Source organism: Pan troglodytes, chromosome 1, assembly GCF_028858775.2.
Source record: "Pan troglodytes isolate AG18354 chromosome 1, NHGRI_mPanTro3-v2.0_pri, whole genome shotgun sequence".
NCBI lineage: Eukaryota > Metazoa > Chordata > Mammalia > Primates > Hominidae > Pan > Pan troglodytes.
Window position 1 is genome coordinate 156,729,674 of NC_072398.2, and position 17,737 is coordinate 156,747,410.

The 17,737-nt window shown below is 34.2% G+C and overlaps 1 protein-coding gene across 8 annotated transcripts in view; it reads right to left on the reverse strand.

The window, feature by feature from the left end:
* TNNI3K (TNNI3 interacting kinase) overlaps positions 1–17,737 on the reverse strand; it is a 304,916-nt gene that overhangs the window by 265,183 nt on the left and 21,996 nt on the right. For all 8 annotated transcript variants that reach the window (NM_001204797.2, XM_009459335.5, XM_054659350.2 and 5 more), the window contains one exon: positions 3,690–3,800. In NM_001204797.2, coding sequence (NP_001191726.2) covers positions 3,690–3,800 — 111 coding nt within the window. The remainder of the gene's footprint in view (positions 1–3,689; positions 3,801–17,737) is intronic.

Genomic DNA, 17,737 nt, shown 5'->3' on the forward strand with positions numbered 1-17,737 from the left:
GCAGTGAATAACTCTCAGGAAATCTGGTGGTTTGATCAGGGGTTTCTGCTTTTGCGTCTCATTTATTCTTTCTTTGCCTGCTGCCATCCATGTAAGACGTGACTTGCTTCTCCTTGCCTTCTGCCATGATTGTGAGCCTTCTCCAGCCATGTGGAACTGTAAGTCCAGTTAAATCTTGTTCTTTTGTAAATTGCCCAGTCTCGGGTATGTCTTTATAAGCAGTGTGAAAATGGACTAATACAATCTCTATCCTCACTGAACTCTTAACTCTTCTATTTTGTGTTCTCTGAGATTTTCTCTATATTATTATGTTTCTAATTATAGATAATCCCTAACTTACAATGGTTCAGCTTACAATTTTTTGACTTTACAATGGTGTGAAAGTGATACATATGAGTGGAAACTATACTTTGAGTACCCATACAACCATTCTGCTTTTCATTTTTAGTACAGTATTCAATAAATTACATAAGATATTCAGCATTTTCTTACAAAAGAGGTATTCTGTTAGATGATTTTGCCCAGCTGTAGAATAGTGTAAGAGTTCTGAGCACATTTAATGTCAGCTAGGCTAAACTATGATGTTCAGTAGGGTAGGTGTGTTAAATGCACTTTCCATTATGATATTTGCCACTCATGATAGATTTACTCAGATATAACCCCATCATAAGTTAAGGAACACCTGTATTCCCAATTATCAAACCTACTCTCATCCATCCTACTCCTTACTTATAACTATATTGCTGTTTTACATTTGAATTGCTTATATATTTTTTCTGCATATTTATTTTGTGTGCCCAGTTGCATTACAGAATATTTAGGGGAAAAATCTATGTCTTATTTTGTTGTATCATTCCTATATTTCTATATTCTAACCATTTATAGACAAAGTAGGGGCTGAAAAAATGTTAAATGAATTCACACGTATGGGTAAAGATATATTGACAGTGACTATTTACTACAATTATAGTTGACCCTTGAACAACACAGGTTTGAACTATGTAAGTTCACATATACATGGATTTTCTTTCATCTCTGCCTCCCCTGAGACAGCAAAACCTACCCCTCCTCTTCCTCCTCCTCCTTTGCCTATTCAATGTGAAGGCAATGGTGATGAAGACCTTTATGATTATCCACTTCCACTTAATAAATAGTAAATATATTTTCTAATCCTTATGATTTTCTTTATAACATTTTCTTTTCACTAGCTTACTTTAAGAATATAGTATATAATACATGTAACATTAAAAATACATGATAATGGACTGTTTATATTATCAATAAGGCTTCCAATCAGCAGTAGGCTATAAATAATTAAGTTTTAGGGTTGTCAAAATGTATATATAGATTTTCAACTGTACAGGGGATCAGTGCTCCTAACTCCCACATTGGTCAAAAGTCAATGGTAATAGTTTTCAAAGAAATACTCCAACAAAAACATTCATTTTGAATACAATTATTTTAGATAGTTTTGGATACCCTTTTCTTTATTATTTGATCAATAATTTAATTAGTCCCCCATATAAGAAGAGAATAAAGGCTAATGTATCTATACTTGCTTTTTGCAGTGTTAGCTATTGACTATAAAAGTCATCAAATATCAGCTAATGAGGAAAATTAGAAAACCCATGAAGAATTGCAAGGCAAGAGTAGAGATCTATTTGGAATACTTTGGTGAAGTTTGCCCTAAGTCTGGTAAAATCAATATAATACCTTCTTCCATATTATGATTTAGAAAGAAAGAAAACAGAGCTATTTGAATAGGAGATGAAGAAACTAAGCTCTTAACCACTTTGCTTTAGAAGCCATTGTAATGCTATCACTCACAAATGTAATCAAAACAACATTAGGAAAAAAAGGATTTTGTTTTGAAGACATAGTCTGTAATTTTCCTGGCATTAAGAGGTTGATCATGTTTTACTAGAAGTTAGTGTCTAACTCATAAATTATTTCACCCAGATTCCTTAATGTTTACCACTCATTTACTTTATCACTGGCCTCAGTTTCTTTCTTTCTTTTTTGGAAAACATTTATATTTAGGTGAATCTAATAGAATTTCCCCTTTCCTCATAAGTAACACAAACTCACTTATATTTACAATGAATCTCACTAAAAGGATTTATTTTCCAGGAAATAAGGTGATATGGAAAGGAGTGGAAATGTCAACATGAAGGAAACTATTTTGCTCTCAACGAGATATTTTAATTTGTATTGAATGTAAGAGCCCTTTGAAGTGACACTGTTAAGAGAGATGGATCACATCTGTTTTATAGGCTTCAAGTATAACTTTATATGCAGCTCTATTTGTTCACAGTTTGTGTGCGTATATGTGTGTGTATTAGTGAAGAAGGTATAATTGAATTGCAACATGACTAAAAGGGGGAAACATAACTATTTAATAATAAGGATGTCAGACTTCTCATCTTTTACATTGTTGAGCTATTGGTGTTTCCACAATTGATAGAGTGTGACAATCATGGGATTTTGAGTAAAATGATCAGGATTCCAAACATGGCTCTTTTCCTCAATAGCTTTGTAATTTGTCAAGGCAATTACTATATAAGAGCCTTAGTTTTATATCTATCAAATGGCAGCGGCAATAAAAACTATTCGATGAGGATTTGTGAAGTTAGCCAAATCATGCAAATGGAAGTCCTTCCCATAATAGGATATATAAAATTAATACTTTAAATTTAAGACAAGATCCAGAGTCCTTCCTATGACCTTTAAAACACTGTGTGATTTGGCTTGGAACCATTAATCACCAGACCTTGTCTTCATCATTCTTCCTCCGCTCACTCCACTCTAACAACTCTGGCTCAATCATGTCCCTCAAACACACCCAGCCTTTTTAGGCCTCAGGGTCCTTGCAAGTGCCATTCCTTAAGCTTGAAATTCTTTTCTCTCCTTTTACATGGCTGACATTCTTAATATATTTAAATCTCTTTTCCTATATGACCTCCTTTCAGAGATATTTACTGTACAGCTTATTTTAAATAGTGCCCCCTTCTCTCTCGTTGTTTTCATTTTACCTCACTTTATTATTTTTATGGTACTCACTACTAATTAAAATTATATAATATTTTCTTGTCTTTATTGTCTATTTTATTCTTTACAGCTGAACTCTATAAAATGAAAATTTTGCCTGACTTTCTTGCTACTGTCATCCCAGCACCTAAAACAGTATCCGGTGCATAATAGGTGATGAATAAATATTCATTCAAGTAATACATAAGTAGATGAATGAGTGAATGATTTTTCATTTTGTCCTTACTCTGCATTAAGCAAACTACAAAGTGATTTATATAAATTATCTAACTTAATCATTATAATAGGCTTACTAATATTCCTATTTTATAAGTGAAGAAAAGAGGGAGGTCATGAGATTCAGTAACTTCCCCAAGGTTAAAATAGCAAGTTGTGGAAACTGAGCTGCTATAAAGCCTCTGTATATCTAGCTACCTTTATGTTAATTGATGATTAAATACACTGTTAGAAAATTGACTGAATTGACTATCCAAAGTTCATTTATACAGCTAAATTTTACCCCAATAAGAAATGAATGTGTTCAGTAGCTAAAAAATAAACCAACTTGTAAAGTCTCAAAGACAGTATTTCAAAACAGTTAAGAACAACAACCGAAAAGGTAAATAACCTTTGTTTTCACAGGTGCCAAAGGCATGACTTACCTCTAGGTGGCCAGCTATTGTAGCAATATGGAGGGCAGTGAGGCCACCGTATCCAACCTGCTGTATATCAGCTCCACTGTGAAGCAGAGAAGTGATCAATTCTGCATTATCCTGTAAGGAAACATATCTTTAGTGTTACTTTTCTGCTAATAACAGGTTCAAAAGCTGTGCAACAGGATGTATTGATTTTCTGCCTATCAGCCAGTTCAGGTGCTCAAAGGAAACTTAAGTGTGATTTCTAGCATAAGAGCACATTAGATACCAGAGAATAGTTCTCAGATGGTGGAAAGTAGGACCAAAGGACAGAGGTGTTCAGTTCTAATCAATCCTCTACCGCTTGAACAAGAAAGACAGAAAGGACATTACCTATGGTGAGACTCTTGCAACCACAAACTCAGTTTTACAGGTAGGTTACTCCAATGAATATGCTTTTCCAGCAACTAGAATTAACTCCCAGTGAGGTCAGGAATTTACAGTAACAGTTTAAAGGTTTATTTTTTTTCTTTTAGAGATGAGGATGAAATATGCCATTTAAGAAGAGAGTATGAACCAAGTACTGAACAAAGTACATGCAGCCCAGTAGGCTGTTTCATGATAGTTCAGTAATTTCTTCTTACCTAATAAATAATATCATTAAATCTAGGCACAATTAATTCATAATATCTTTCTTAACTTGACTCATTTTACCAGTGAATATGTTAGAACCATTATTTGAGCCTCCAAATTTGAAAAATTTGTGCAACAATTAAAGTAATTCTTACTTTTTTATAATATTATTTGTATTGTATTTCTGCCTTTGGAGATACATGAAATAATATTTATAATATTAATAGCAATTAACAGTCATTGAATTTTTATTTTGAAATTCAATATGTAATTTTGTTTTGTATTTAATCTTTGTTATACAAAGATTTCCATGTTTAAGCCTCAAAGTAGGAATTTAAACCACAACTTCTATAATATTTGGTCTATCAACACACCAAGTAGCAATAAAGTCAAGTCATAAGATAGGCCAGTACATTTATGACTTACATACATATAATATCAAATACTGTTTGTTAAGAAAATGTTACCATTAAAAGGCAAAGTTTGATTTCTTAATGCTGTCACACCTGCATAAAGGCCTACAAGAAATTCTAAAAAATGAAAAAACTTTGGTAAAGAGCTACAAATAGTAAAATTAATGTTATAGTCTCCAAATCTTCCCGTTTTTCTACCTGCTCTCCCAAGAAAGTGAAATAAATATTGCGTCTTCAACCTTTCTTCTTGCATTGGCTCTATATGCTTGAACTATAAACTTATGTTTTCTCCGTTTTAAAAAAAAAGTTTTGTTTTTTTTTTCCCACTGAAGCTAAGCTGATTTTATCTCTATTATTCCCTTCATTTTCCAGCCTTCTGAAAAAAGATATTGAATCTGTTGACAGTTCCAGTCTCATTTCTTTAGCAATCTTTAGGTAGGTATACCCAAGTTCCACATAAATCTCAAATGAGTTCACCATACTTATTCTACATTGAATTTTGCTTTTCTCACACTACTCCTCACTAAGGCAGATTTATTTCCCACATCTCTTTTCATCGTATTACCAGGTGAAGTCACCAAGACTGTTTCTTCCACCTGAGGCATTAAGGACCTCACCAGTCTCCTGAAATCACTTCTTCAATTTCTAAAGGTAAACTATCAAATCCAGTGTCCTTGTAGTCATTCTCTCTATGATTAGATCATCTCTTTCTTCTCAAAATTCTTATCTCCTTTGCTTTCCTAAAACTATACATTCCTTGATTCCTTTTTGTTGCCTATTCTTTGTTTCTGACTGTCTTCTAAAAGTGTATGATTTGGAAATTTAGCCCTAAGCTGCTTTCCCATTCCTAAATGCCACTTTGGTAATTATTATACAATCTGATAAATGCATCTTTGGTCCTGACTTCTCTGCTAAGTCTGAGTCCCATATATTTTGCCTATCAATGGCATCTCAAATGCAAAATTTGAAATTGTTCTTATAATTATCGTTTATAATTTTCCCAGGCTGACTTGTCATCTAACATTCCTTATTTATATGAATGGCACTTTTTTATTCCAAGGGACCTAGAGTCCCTTCAGCTCAGTTTCAGAATTCTACTGGTTTTAACTGACTTATACTTCTCACATTTCTTCTTATTTCTAGCATCATCCTCTGTATTACGCAGCTTCCTAACTAGTCTCCTCGACTAATACTTTTTCCCATTGCAGTCCATCCTGCATACAATTAGATACATTTTCCTACACCCAGTTTTGATTATGCATTTCTCTTTTCAATATACCCTTTATATGCTAAACAAATATTGATTGAGCATATCTGGTGTTTCAAACTCTTTTCTGAGCAGTGGTGACACTGCAGTGAGTAAAGATAGTGAAATCCCTGCTCTCACAAAGCTTATATTTTACTATGTTTATGTGAATGGAGAGACAAAAAGTAAACAAATAAGAAATTGCTATACAGTAGCTTAAAGTACCAACTGATATGAGATAAAAATAGACAAATGATTAGATGGCTATTTTAAACTGGTTAATCAGGGAAAGCTTCACTGCAGAGGTGACCTTTGAGATAAATGGTAGATGGCAAAAAGTCACAATTTCAAGGATAAGTATTAAAATATGAAACATAGCTAGTGCAAAAGTCGTAAGATAGATATAAGCTTGTTGTGTTTGAAGACCAGCAATAAGGCCAATGTTGAGTAAATGATTAAACAAAGGAAAAGAAATTTTCAAGATGAGGTCAAAGATGTATAATCTTGCAGGGCCTTCTAGGCCACGGTATGGGGTATTTGGATTTTTTTCCAAGTGCAATAAGTAGTAGGGAAATTAATGATAGAGAGATAGGGAAGAACCAGGAAGAAGCAGATTTTGAGGCAGAAGTAAAATGTTTCGTTTTCACATGTTAAATTTGAGCTGTATATAAGGCAGGGTTAAGATGCAGGTCATAGAATTAGCCTCCCTAATTAGAATTTCAGCTCTCACAATGACTATGTGCACTGGAGCAGTTCTGTCACTCCTTTTTGCTAATTTCCTTGATTATATAAAAAAAGAGTAATTGTAACCACCTTAAAATTGTTCTGATAATACCTATAGTACCTTCCAAATAAAATATTGATTTGATTTAATCACTTAGCTTCTCTTTCTCCTTTCCCTTTACCTCTTCCTCCTAACTCCACTCCCTCTGCTTCACGAGTTAGGCACTGCAACAAACAAAGGAATAAAACATGGAAAAAGGGTGTACCAGTACTGGAAGCGAGAAAATATCTACTAGTTTAGCCATGGATAGGCTGCCAGAAACTGAGAATTCCTCCTCCAGAGAAAACAGTTCACAGGAGTTAACTCTCACTTTACCAATAATCTTGGTGAGGGCTAAAGGCATGATTAGTCTTGAGATAAATAGGAAAAACATTGCCTTAAAACATTTTCCCTGCAGATGGTCAGAAATTTCAATGCAGAGTAGTAGGGAAGGTCTTTTTAAGCATAAAGTTATATTTTAAAATAGAAAATATGATAGATTTGAGCAAATTAAAGTGTTAAAAACACAATAAGGCAAGTGACGAGTTGGAGAAATATTCACAACATATAAAACTGACAAATTGTTTACATATTTAATACATAAATAACTTGTATAAATCAGTAGAAAGATGGATACTCTTTTATTCAACAAATATTTATTAATGAATGTCTGTTTTATGACAAGCACTGTACTAGGCTAAATTAAAATAAATTTTATGTAAATCACAGAGCATGTGAAACATTTATCTATTAGGCAGTTTTAGTAAGCACACATTTATCCTTTCTTCAAGTATCTTTGTTTTTTCTCCTTATTCAGTCAATATTTGTGGAATTTTTTTTAAAGTATATTAGGATCCCTTCAGAATGGGCAAATGGTAAGGTCAAAAGTTAAGAGTAATAATTTATCCTTTCATACCTTGGTTGGATTTCTCAAGATTGACCTCTAATTGATCTAAATACTTTTTAACTGAATACTGCCAAAATAAAATTTTTATCTTATGCAGCTATGCTAAAGATAATAAACATAAAGCAGTAATTGCTGCATATAAATTGCTTACTATGAGCCAACTTCCATGAAAAATGTTCTATCTATATCCTCTCATTTAAGCTTCACAATTTACCTATGAGAGAAAATAATTATTAACCCTATTTTATAGCCGATGTCACTCAGGCTCAAAGAATTTAAAGTGCTAACTGAACCTTACTTTGTAAGTGTTGAAGGTAGATGCAAACCCAGGTCTGTTGGACTCCAACGTCTGTACTTCACTTCTGACTTTCCATAGTGGTTTTCCTGATCGAGTCTCAAGGAAAAACTTGAGAGGACATACTTTTGCTGTATTTAACTGATAAGCCTCTTACTCTACTGGAATATTTTGTCCTAATGGAATAATTTTAAGAGTCAGCAATATGGTACACACCTCCTGGAAAAAATTTTCCTGTAAAATGCAAATATTAGGCAAATTTTGAATACTCTAAGTTTGATCTCATTTATTGCTTGCAGTTTACCATATATAAGAAATGTCTAATGGCAATGTTTTTAAAAGAAAGTCTCTTAAGACTTGTTTAGAAAAGAGTCTTGTGGAAACTGACAAGTTTCCTTTATGCACTCTCTAGCCAAATTTAAAGCATTATTATTCAATGTGACACACAGAGGCACCCTATAAGTGTGAGATAAATAAGCTCTTTGTAATGTATTTGTGTGTGTCATATTTATTATTTTTAAGCAGAAGAAAATCCACGTGTGGAAGAATGAGGCTTAGACAAAAAAGCGCTCCAGCTATATCCTTGAGAAATAGAATTTGAGGTAGAATAGATCTCCCAAAATGTATGTAAATGGATAAAAATATTTTGTAATGGTAGTAACTGCAACTCTGTACTAGCCATAAAACTCTAAAACAATGCTTACTTAATATCCTGCCTTATTGTTAGCTCTGTGATTATTGCTATGGATAAAGCCAAGATAAGCAACCACTATATCACAGAGCTCAAATCCTCTACTACCATATTACATCCATTTTTAAAATGTATTTATTAAACAAAAAAATTTCAACTCTATTTCAGTATAGAAAAGAAACTGATGTATAAAAATGTACTTTCTTCTGATTATGGACAAAATATACCTTCTGGTGGTTTTAAAACATGGTGAGCATTCATCTATACTCAACCCACAGGTATTTGCTATCTATGCCCCTTCCCCTTGAACCTGGGTGGATTGTGATCAATAGCGTGGAGCAGAGTGTTTCTTTTCTAAGGCTAGGACATAGAAGACCACACAGCTTCCTTTCTGTTTGCTGAAAAACACGCTCTGGGAGCCCTGATCTATAACGTAACAAATCTCACTAACCTGTGTCAGCCATGGTATAAGAAAATGCAGGCCACATGGGGAAGGTACATCGCACATGAAGGCTCTCCAATCAACTGTTCTAGCTAAGTCCAGCCTTACAGTTATTCCAGTCAGTGTGTTAAGCCTCCAGAGAATTCCAAGCTACCAGCTGATGAATAAACCCATTCATTCACATTTTCTCAGCTGAGGCTCTAAACATTGTGGGACAGAATCAAGCCATCCACACGGCATCCTGTCTGAATTTTTGAACTAAGAATCCATGAGAATAATAAAATAGTTGCATTAGAGGACCAAGTTTGGGATAGTTTGTTATGCCTCAACAGACAACCAGAATACCTCAGAGAAGAAAATGTAAAAAACAAAGAAAATGAATAAATAATTCAATAACCCATAGTACTACCATATAATCACTATTGTTTATGTGTGTATTTTTCCCTTCCATTCTTTGTCCTATGTACATATGTTTGTGCAACCAGATGGAGCACAAGCTATCCCAGCAAAGCAAACTCGTGTTTCAATATTGATGGGCACTTCCTACATTTGCGACATGTTTCTTAACCTTTTGAGCTGTCAAGTTTTTGTCTGTAAAATGAAGATACAATTGTATCATTCTCATAGCATTGTTGTGAGGATTACATCAGATAATGCTGTAATGCATTTAGTACAATGCTTGACACATAATAATTGTTATTATGTACACTATTGATCTAATTCTACATATAGGTAATTTCCTTTTTTCATATATTATAGAATCATGAGCATTTCCTCATGTGTGGCAGAAATAGATATGCCACTGAGACCTCCCTTTATGAAGAGTGTGGCAGGATGGTAGTTCACTGGCAGCTTTCTCAGTTATTTCAGGACCCACTGCAGCATTAGAGCTGTGTTCAGTCTCTTCTCAGGGTGGACCTTACTCCCAGTCAATGACTGAGTAAGGTGGTGGTAAAAGAAGGGCCTCGACATTTCTACCCTGTGTGGCACTCCTTTCATAGGCAATTTTTCCTCTGGAGCTCCTCAATGGGCTGGCAGAGATTTTAGCAGCTCTGTATTGGGATCTGATGGCACCTCATAACCAATTCTGTTTAATTCCTTTTCCTTTCACAGGTGTCACCTTTAAATAAACCTCTTGTACTCCTACATTCTTTTCAGAGAACACTTTTTAGAGAACCCAATTGGCATTCCATAGCATAAAATGTGTTTCTTTAATGTAACTTTAAACTGAGGCTGAACTGGGATTTGAAATCAGGTCTTCTGATTTTTAACATTATGCTTTTCTTAATACATCATGTTATTTCTCCCTCCCCACCAATTACCCTTCGGCTGCTAATAATTTGTCTTTCATGTATCAGCCCTGACCTTATATTCCTCATTTGTATAAAAAGAAATATAATACCTACCTTACTTACCTTACAAGATTGTAATAAAGATCAAATGACATAATGTATGTGCAAATGCTTATAAACTCAAGATACTTACAGGTGTAAGCTTATATTCATATTAAATGTATCACCCCCAAGATTGGCCTACTTCTATGAGAATATTCACCTTATGATTTAGTCCACTCTGTCCCAAGAGATGTTTAGTCATAAAATACTTCCATTTCTTTATCTGCAGGGTTACAGAGTTGGGCTAAATTTTTTTCTGTAATACCTTATTCACCTCTAATATTCCCTGAAGTGTCATACCAAACTCCAAGAAGGAGCTGAACTTTGATTGGAAAGAAAACTAAGTTTCTGGATATAAAATAGGGACACATAAATAAAAGTTTTTAAAATATGTTTCTCTAAGTATATTTTTTCTTCACCAGCATAGCAATTGTTAAAGTTTATGTGTTTCTATAAAGAAAAAGGTTTTTTTAGAAAAGTAATTTTGGAGGCTTTGAAGAATATTATTAAGTTTTCCTTTAGGACAAGGAACTATTCAGGGCTTCAGTATGAAATGTACTTAGTTCCAGGCATTAAAATTTAATGGACTAGAGCTGCCTTGTGCATCATAGACATCCCCAGTGAAAGTATCCATTAATCAGTATGAAAATAACTGCTCAACTCACAAAGGTTCATACCTATATGTCTCTTGTTGAAACAATTCTGGATTTATTTTCACAAAAGGTATCAGTTTTTAAGAGTTTCAGTGTGGTGCAAATACTTGACTTTGCTTGAAATTTTGGAAAAAAAAAGAAAAAAAGAAAAGTAACGTACTGTTAGATTATCTGTACCCTTGCTTTGGACCTATTTTTTCCCCTCACCTCTGCCAACCCTCCTTCTTCTATTTTCTCATTTTCCATAATGTATTTATTCCTGCAGGCTGCCTCCAATTGGCCTTTGAACATCCTTAAATCATCTCTCATTTAATAATATAGAGATGATTTAACAGGAAGAGGATAATAAGAATCTCTACCTATTGCAGTGGGGCGGGGGAAGTAAATACATGCTACTTGAAAAGGCATAATGAATATTCTAATTTTTTAAATTTGTTTTTAGCTATAACATAATATCTATTTTAAAGTTTAAAAATAACATTTAAATAAACTCTGAACTTTTATGTTTATTTAAGGAGCAAGAGTTTAAAAAGATAGGACAATGCTGTTTCAGAAACCTTCCTGATCTGGCCATTCCTCAAATATTGCCCAATCTTATACTTTTGGAAGAGAAATTAATGTTTATTGCCTCCATTTCCCTAACTGTATTTATTTTGAACCCATTTTTATATCCTCTTCTCCCCAAAATTTACTAAAATATCCCTTAAAGAGATATCTGACAATTTCCTAATTTCCTATTCTAATGGCCCAAATAGGACACTATTTTGCCCATTGTCAACCTGATCCTACCTCCTTTGAAACACTTTTCTTCCCCCCAGTTACCAGAGAACTATAACTTCATTCTTCACTTATAAAACATCGATTTATTAATGTATATATATCAAGCGTTGTTCTAAGCACTCAGAATAAGATGATAAGCAACTTGGATCTGGTCTCTGCCTTGATGATGCTCATAATTACTATCAGAGATTACAAACAGGCTACAAGAGGAATGGAAATATATATGGCTTAGCCTGTTGAGTATTTATGACTAAAAATCTGCATTAATGGCCAGCATTTAAATATTAGGAAACTTCACATAATTTATGATTCTCTGAAATTTTGGGAAATAATGGGTCTACATTTTTACATGACAATGATTAGCTGAAGCTGAAGAGTGACCATTCCCTTTACATGGGGCATATGTTTTCTAAGTTACCACAGTCTTTGCCACTCTCTCATATCTCAAAAATATTCAGTCTTGAGTTTTACTTCCCATTTATCATTGTCTGTCTTTCATTTATTTATGTCATCCTTAAAATATGTGAGATTGTGACCGCTAATATAGAGGAAGATATAAAGATTTAACTAAGTAATAATATACAGTAGCATACACAGCATAGTAAGTACTAGGAGCTAAGAGAGTACAATGAAGCAATACCTAACCCAAACTTGGGAGGGATCAGGGAAGGTTTTCCAGGAAATACTACCGTCTGGTGTAAGAATTGAAGCATAAATTGCAAATTACCATCTTCAGCTAGGATCCTATTAACTTTTTATTGAGAATGTGTTCATTTAGAAAGAGATTATGAAATATTTCATTACTAAAGGGAAATTTGCATATAAACAAGCTATCTTAATGATTGCTGTAATTTATGAGTAAAAATTTTCTCTAGTTTCTTAAGTGAAAATCTACTATTAAAGTGTTTAAAAGTCATCACTAACTGGAGAATTTAGTTAAATATGCAAAAAGTGGGATTCTTTTTTTTTGAGTTTTTTTTTTCTTCAAATTATTTCTTATTACTATCTTGTCAAATTCCCATTTAGGGAAAATGCAGTCTTTAATCAGGAAACTTTATTTGTTCAAATATAAAGGTAATTAAGATTTTAAAAATCCATTTAAGTTAATGAATATTGAAATCTGTCCTCTAAATCAGTTGTTCTCAACTGGGAGTGATTTTTGCCTCTCAGGGGTGATATCTGGAGATATTATTGGTACTCACAACTGGGCATGAGGGAAGTGGCTGCTGTCATCTAGAGAACAGAGGACAGGGATGCTGCTAAACATTTTTATAACACAAAGGACAGCCTCCCACAGCAAAGAATTATCCAATCCAAATTGTCAGTAGTGCCAAGGCTGTTGAACCTTGGTCTAAATCGACAGCAGTTAGAAACTATGAAACACTTACTTTGGGTCTTTAGTTTCAGGATAGTTGAAAATTTCAACTTTGCAATCAAATATATGTGCTAAGGAGGAAAAAAAAAGTCAGGATAAAAGATATTACTACAATGATTCAGGCTACGAATCGCCACTGATAGAAAAGTCAGAGTTTTCTGATGGGCACAGTTACGTAGCAAAAAATACCTAGGTCTGGTAAGCCAGGCAACATAGGTTTAATTCGATTTTTCCCCCATTCATGTCCTTCCCTTTTGTAATACATATATAAAATGAGTTGTTTCTGAATGATAGGAATTAAATCTTGCAAGAAATATATAGGATGGGATAGACCATTACCATTCAATATCTGCTTTTATCATACGAAATGTTAAAAATAAGTTAATGAATCAAAATGCTACTTCTTTCTCACTAAAGAAATTTCACTAAGTGGCTTGTCTGTGTATTGAATGAGAGTTACATGTAAGGCTAAATTAGATGGTCTAATAGGATTTTGTTCATTAGTTTTCTCAATTAAGATCTTCTAAACTATATCAGAGGTCTCAATTTTTTCCCCAAAGTCTTGTGTTTCATTTTAGGAATACAATTTAGATACCACCTAAAGAAGTATGCCCTATAGAGGGATATAAATGTGACAGGAATCTTGTAATAAAATTCATTAGGGTACAAAAAGAATTAGAAAATCTACTTATATACATTTATATATAAAGATAAATGAAGTTTCATTCATGTTTAACATGTAAATTTACACTGGCGGCTTCAGTTCATATATCAGCTAGTCATGTGTCACATATAGTACCCAAAGTATAATATATACTTAAAATTCTACATGGGAAAGGACTGAGAGCTGCCTCTCACTCTTTTTTTTTTTTCTTAGCTTTTAGTTATTGGGGATGTGCTGTAGCTTATGTGAGCCAAAGTAAGTGGGTTTATAAATTTTAATATCAAATTTTAACTGAATAGACACTTTAACTGAATAGACGAAATTGGCAGGTATCTTTAAAAGAGTCCTGTGAATAAAATACACAACATATATATTACTAAGGTAAGAAGCAGCAAAGAAAAAGCTGGTACTTTTTTCTACCAATCTGAGCTTCATATAAATCAATTTCCTAATCTAATCATATTTGTAATAAACTTGTCAAAATATTTTATATTATCAAAAAGGCTATTTGAAATATAAATGTATAGCTACAAACTTTAACACTGGTTGTTTTCCAAAGAGTAGATTTTGTCTTAAGCTATTAACTGATGGGTTTTTTTGTTAATGTATATAATTTATGAACACATATATGTGTTTGGGAGTGCCAATTTTATAGAGGACGTGATAAAAGATGTTTGTAGTCCATTGATCTAAGTATAGATGCCATTTCTTTTATATTGTTAGGATTACATTTTCTCATCTCTTTAGAATGTAATAATCCAGAAAATCCAATCCATTTCTTTTAATTTTTCTATGCAAAATGAAAAACATGTTAGTTTCCAATAAATGTTTGTCAAAGTTAGAGTTCAACAACAATAATGGTTAATTTTTATTAAGTATTAACTATATGCTAGGTATTTTGCTAAGTACTGCATATGATTTGTTTCCTTAAAACTCTAAACTACACAATAAAATAGATAATTCTATCTGCTTCATTTTAGAGGTTAGAAAATTGAGGAGCATAAGGAAAACTCAATTTGCCTAAATATGCATAATTAGCAAGTCTCATAACTGAGATATGAACAGAAGTATTCTAGCTTCTAAGCTTACAGTCTTTCTTAAGCTACATAATATCAACAAATGTCAAGTATTGTTTCTTCTAATGTTTGGACATTCACTAATTTCCAAACAAGTATTTCTCAAGGATCCTTTACAGGTCACATATACTGAGGAATCAAAGAAAAAGACTTAGTCCCAGTGTCCAAAGTTCACAGACCAACATTTGAAATATGCAAATAAATAATTATAAGTGCTACAATAAAAGATAACGTAAACTTAATAACTGAAACCCAAAAGAGAGTGCAATAATTTCTGTCTGCGAGTTCAATAAAACTCAATTTATCTTGGCTTTAAATAAGTAATAATTTTGCATCAGGAAAAGAAATTAAAAAATATTTAAGCAGAAGAAATTATAAAAACAAAAATAAAGACATGTGGAACTGTTTGGCCTAAAGAATGGAGTTATCTAAAATGGCAATCTTCAAACTTTAATCTACAAATACATCAGCTGAGATTTTTTTAAAAATGTACATTCTGGTTGTGATGCTTAATTTTAGGTGCCAACTTGACTGGGTTAAGGGATGCCTAGTTAGCTAGTAAAACATTATTTCTGGATGTCTGTGAGGGTATTTCCAGAAGGCATTAGTTTTTTGTTTGTTTGTTTGTTTGTTTTTGAGACAGGGTCTTGCTCTATTGCCCAGCTGGAGTACAGTGGCACAATCTTAGCTCAATGCAATCTCCACCTCCTGACTTCAAGTGATTCTCCCACCTTAGCCTCCCAAGTAGCTGGGACTATAGGCGCACACCACCACATCTGGCTAATTTTTGTATTTTTAGTAGAGACGAGGTTTCACCCTGTTAGTTTCAAACTCCGGAGCTCAAGTGATCCACCTGCCTCAGCCTCCCAAAGTGATGGGATTACAGGCATGAGCCACTATGCCCTGCCAGCATTTTCATTAGTAGACTGAAAAAGAAGATCACCCTCACCAATATGGGTGGGCATCATCTAATCTTTGGAAGGCCTGAATAGAACTAAAAGGTAGAGGGAAGGTGAATTTGTTTTTATTTCAGCTGAGACATCCATATTCTGCCCTCAGACATCACTGATCCTCGTTCTTGGGCCTTTAGACTCAGAATAGGATTTACACCATAGGCTCCCCTGGTTCTCAAGTCTTTGGACATGGACCAAATCATACTATCAGCTTTCCTGATTCTCCAGCTTATAGACAGAAGATCGTGGGACTTTTGGGCTCCAAAATAGTGTGAGCCAGTTCCTATAATAAATATGTCTCTAGATTAGATAGATAGATAGATAGATCCATTAATCCTATTGGTTAAATTTCTCTAGAAACACCTGAATAGTACTGGTTGAATAGGGCTGGAAAGGAAATGAGAGCAGCATTTCTGAAATCTTTTAGTTGGGGTGGATGCTACTGATCATGTGACCATAATTTGAGTTGCCACGCTTGAACAGTAATCCTCAATATGTAGACCTAGATTGTTTACATCAAAATTCCTAGGTTGTTTGTTAAAAATTTAGATTCCTAGAATACCCTAGATGTACCAATTTAAATGAAAGTAAAGTAGAAAGGGAAATATTCATTTTAAACGTATGTTACTATATGATCCTCATGCACATTACATTGAAAACCATTAGGGTTGAACAGGCAGAGACTACAGGAAAAGAGTATGGAAAGTGATTCCAGAAAAGTTATAAATTAAGGGATCTTGAGTCTCATATTTAGGAGTTTGAATGTCATTATATAGACAATGGATGACAATAGTAAGTGTTAAAGTGAGCAACGATATCATAGATTTTTGTTTCATTCAGATCATTTTGGAAGCAATGCAAAAGTAGATATGGGCATGACAGAACAACTTATATAGACTTTCTCTACTGGCAAATAAAATCTACAAAATGGAACAAAATATATGACATAACTGTTCTCAAGCACTGAAGAGCATAAGCAAACAGCTGTGTCCTTTAAGAGAAAGATATAAAGCAAGTCACACAATATCCCATGACTGCCATGGTTTTCTGCCTGAAATACTTTTCTGCCACAAAGCATAATAGGAAGTCTCACTGAGTTAAGAGTGTAAATGAGAGTTCTGATATTATGAAGGGGCTGTATTTGTGGAGCAGGGTAACCGAGAAGAAGAAGCTGCACAGAGAGGGCACTGCAGAAATCTGCATGGAGATCCATTATGTATCGTTGAGCTGGGCTGCACAAGCACAGAGAAAGATTCTGGAAGATCTAGAAAAGATCACCTGATTTATTGCTAAAAGGTGAATGGTGGTGATACTGGAGGTCATGTAGTACGGGGGGATTTTGGAACTCCTGTCAGCTGGTATGAAGAGACTTTACTGAGAGACTTGGGAATTCAGGTGACATGCCAAAAAACCATACTTTAGGAGTAAGCACCATGCTCAGGTGTGAGAGCCACATGCTAGGAATAAGAGGTATGCCAAGAGGCGGCCGGGCACGGTGGCTTACGCCTGTAATCCCAGCACTTTAGGAGGACGAGGTGGGCGGATCACAAGGTCAGGAGATCGAGACCATCCTGGCTAACACGGTGAAACCCCGTCTCTACTAAAAATACAAAAAATTAGCCGGGCGTGGTGGCGGGCGCCTGTAGCCCCAGCTACTCCGGAGGCTGAGGCAGAAGAATGGCTTGAACTGGGAGGCGGAGCTTGCAGTGATCCAAGATCGCACCACTGCACTCCAGCCTGGGCGACAGAGCAAGACTCCGCCTCAAAAAAAAAAAAAAAAAAAAAAAAAA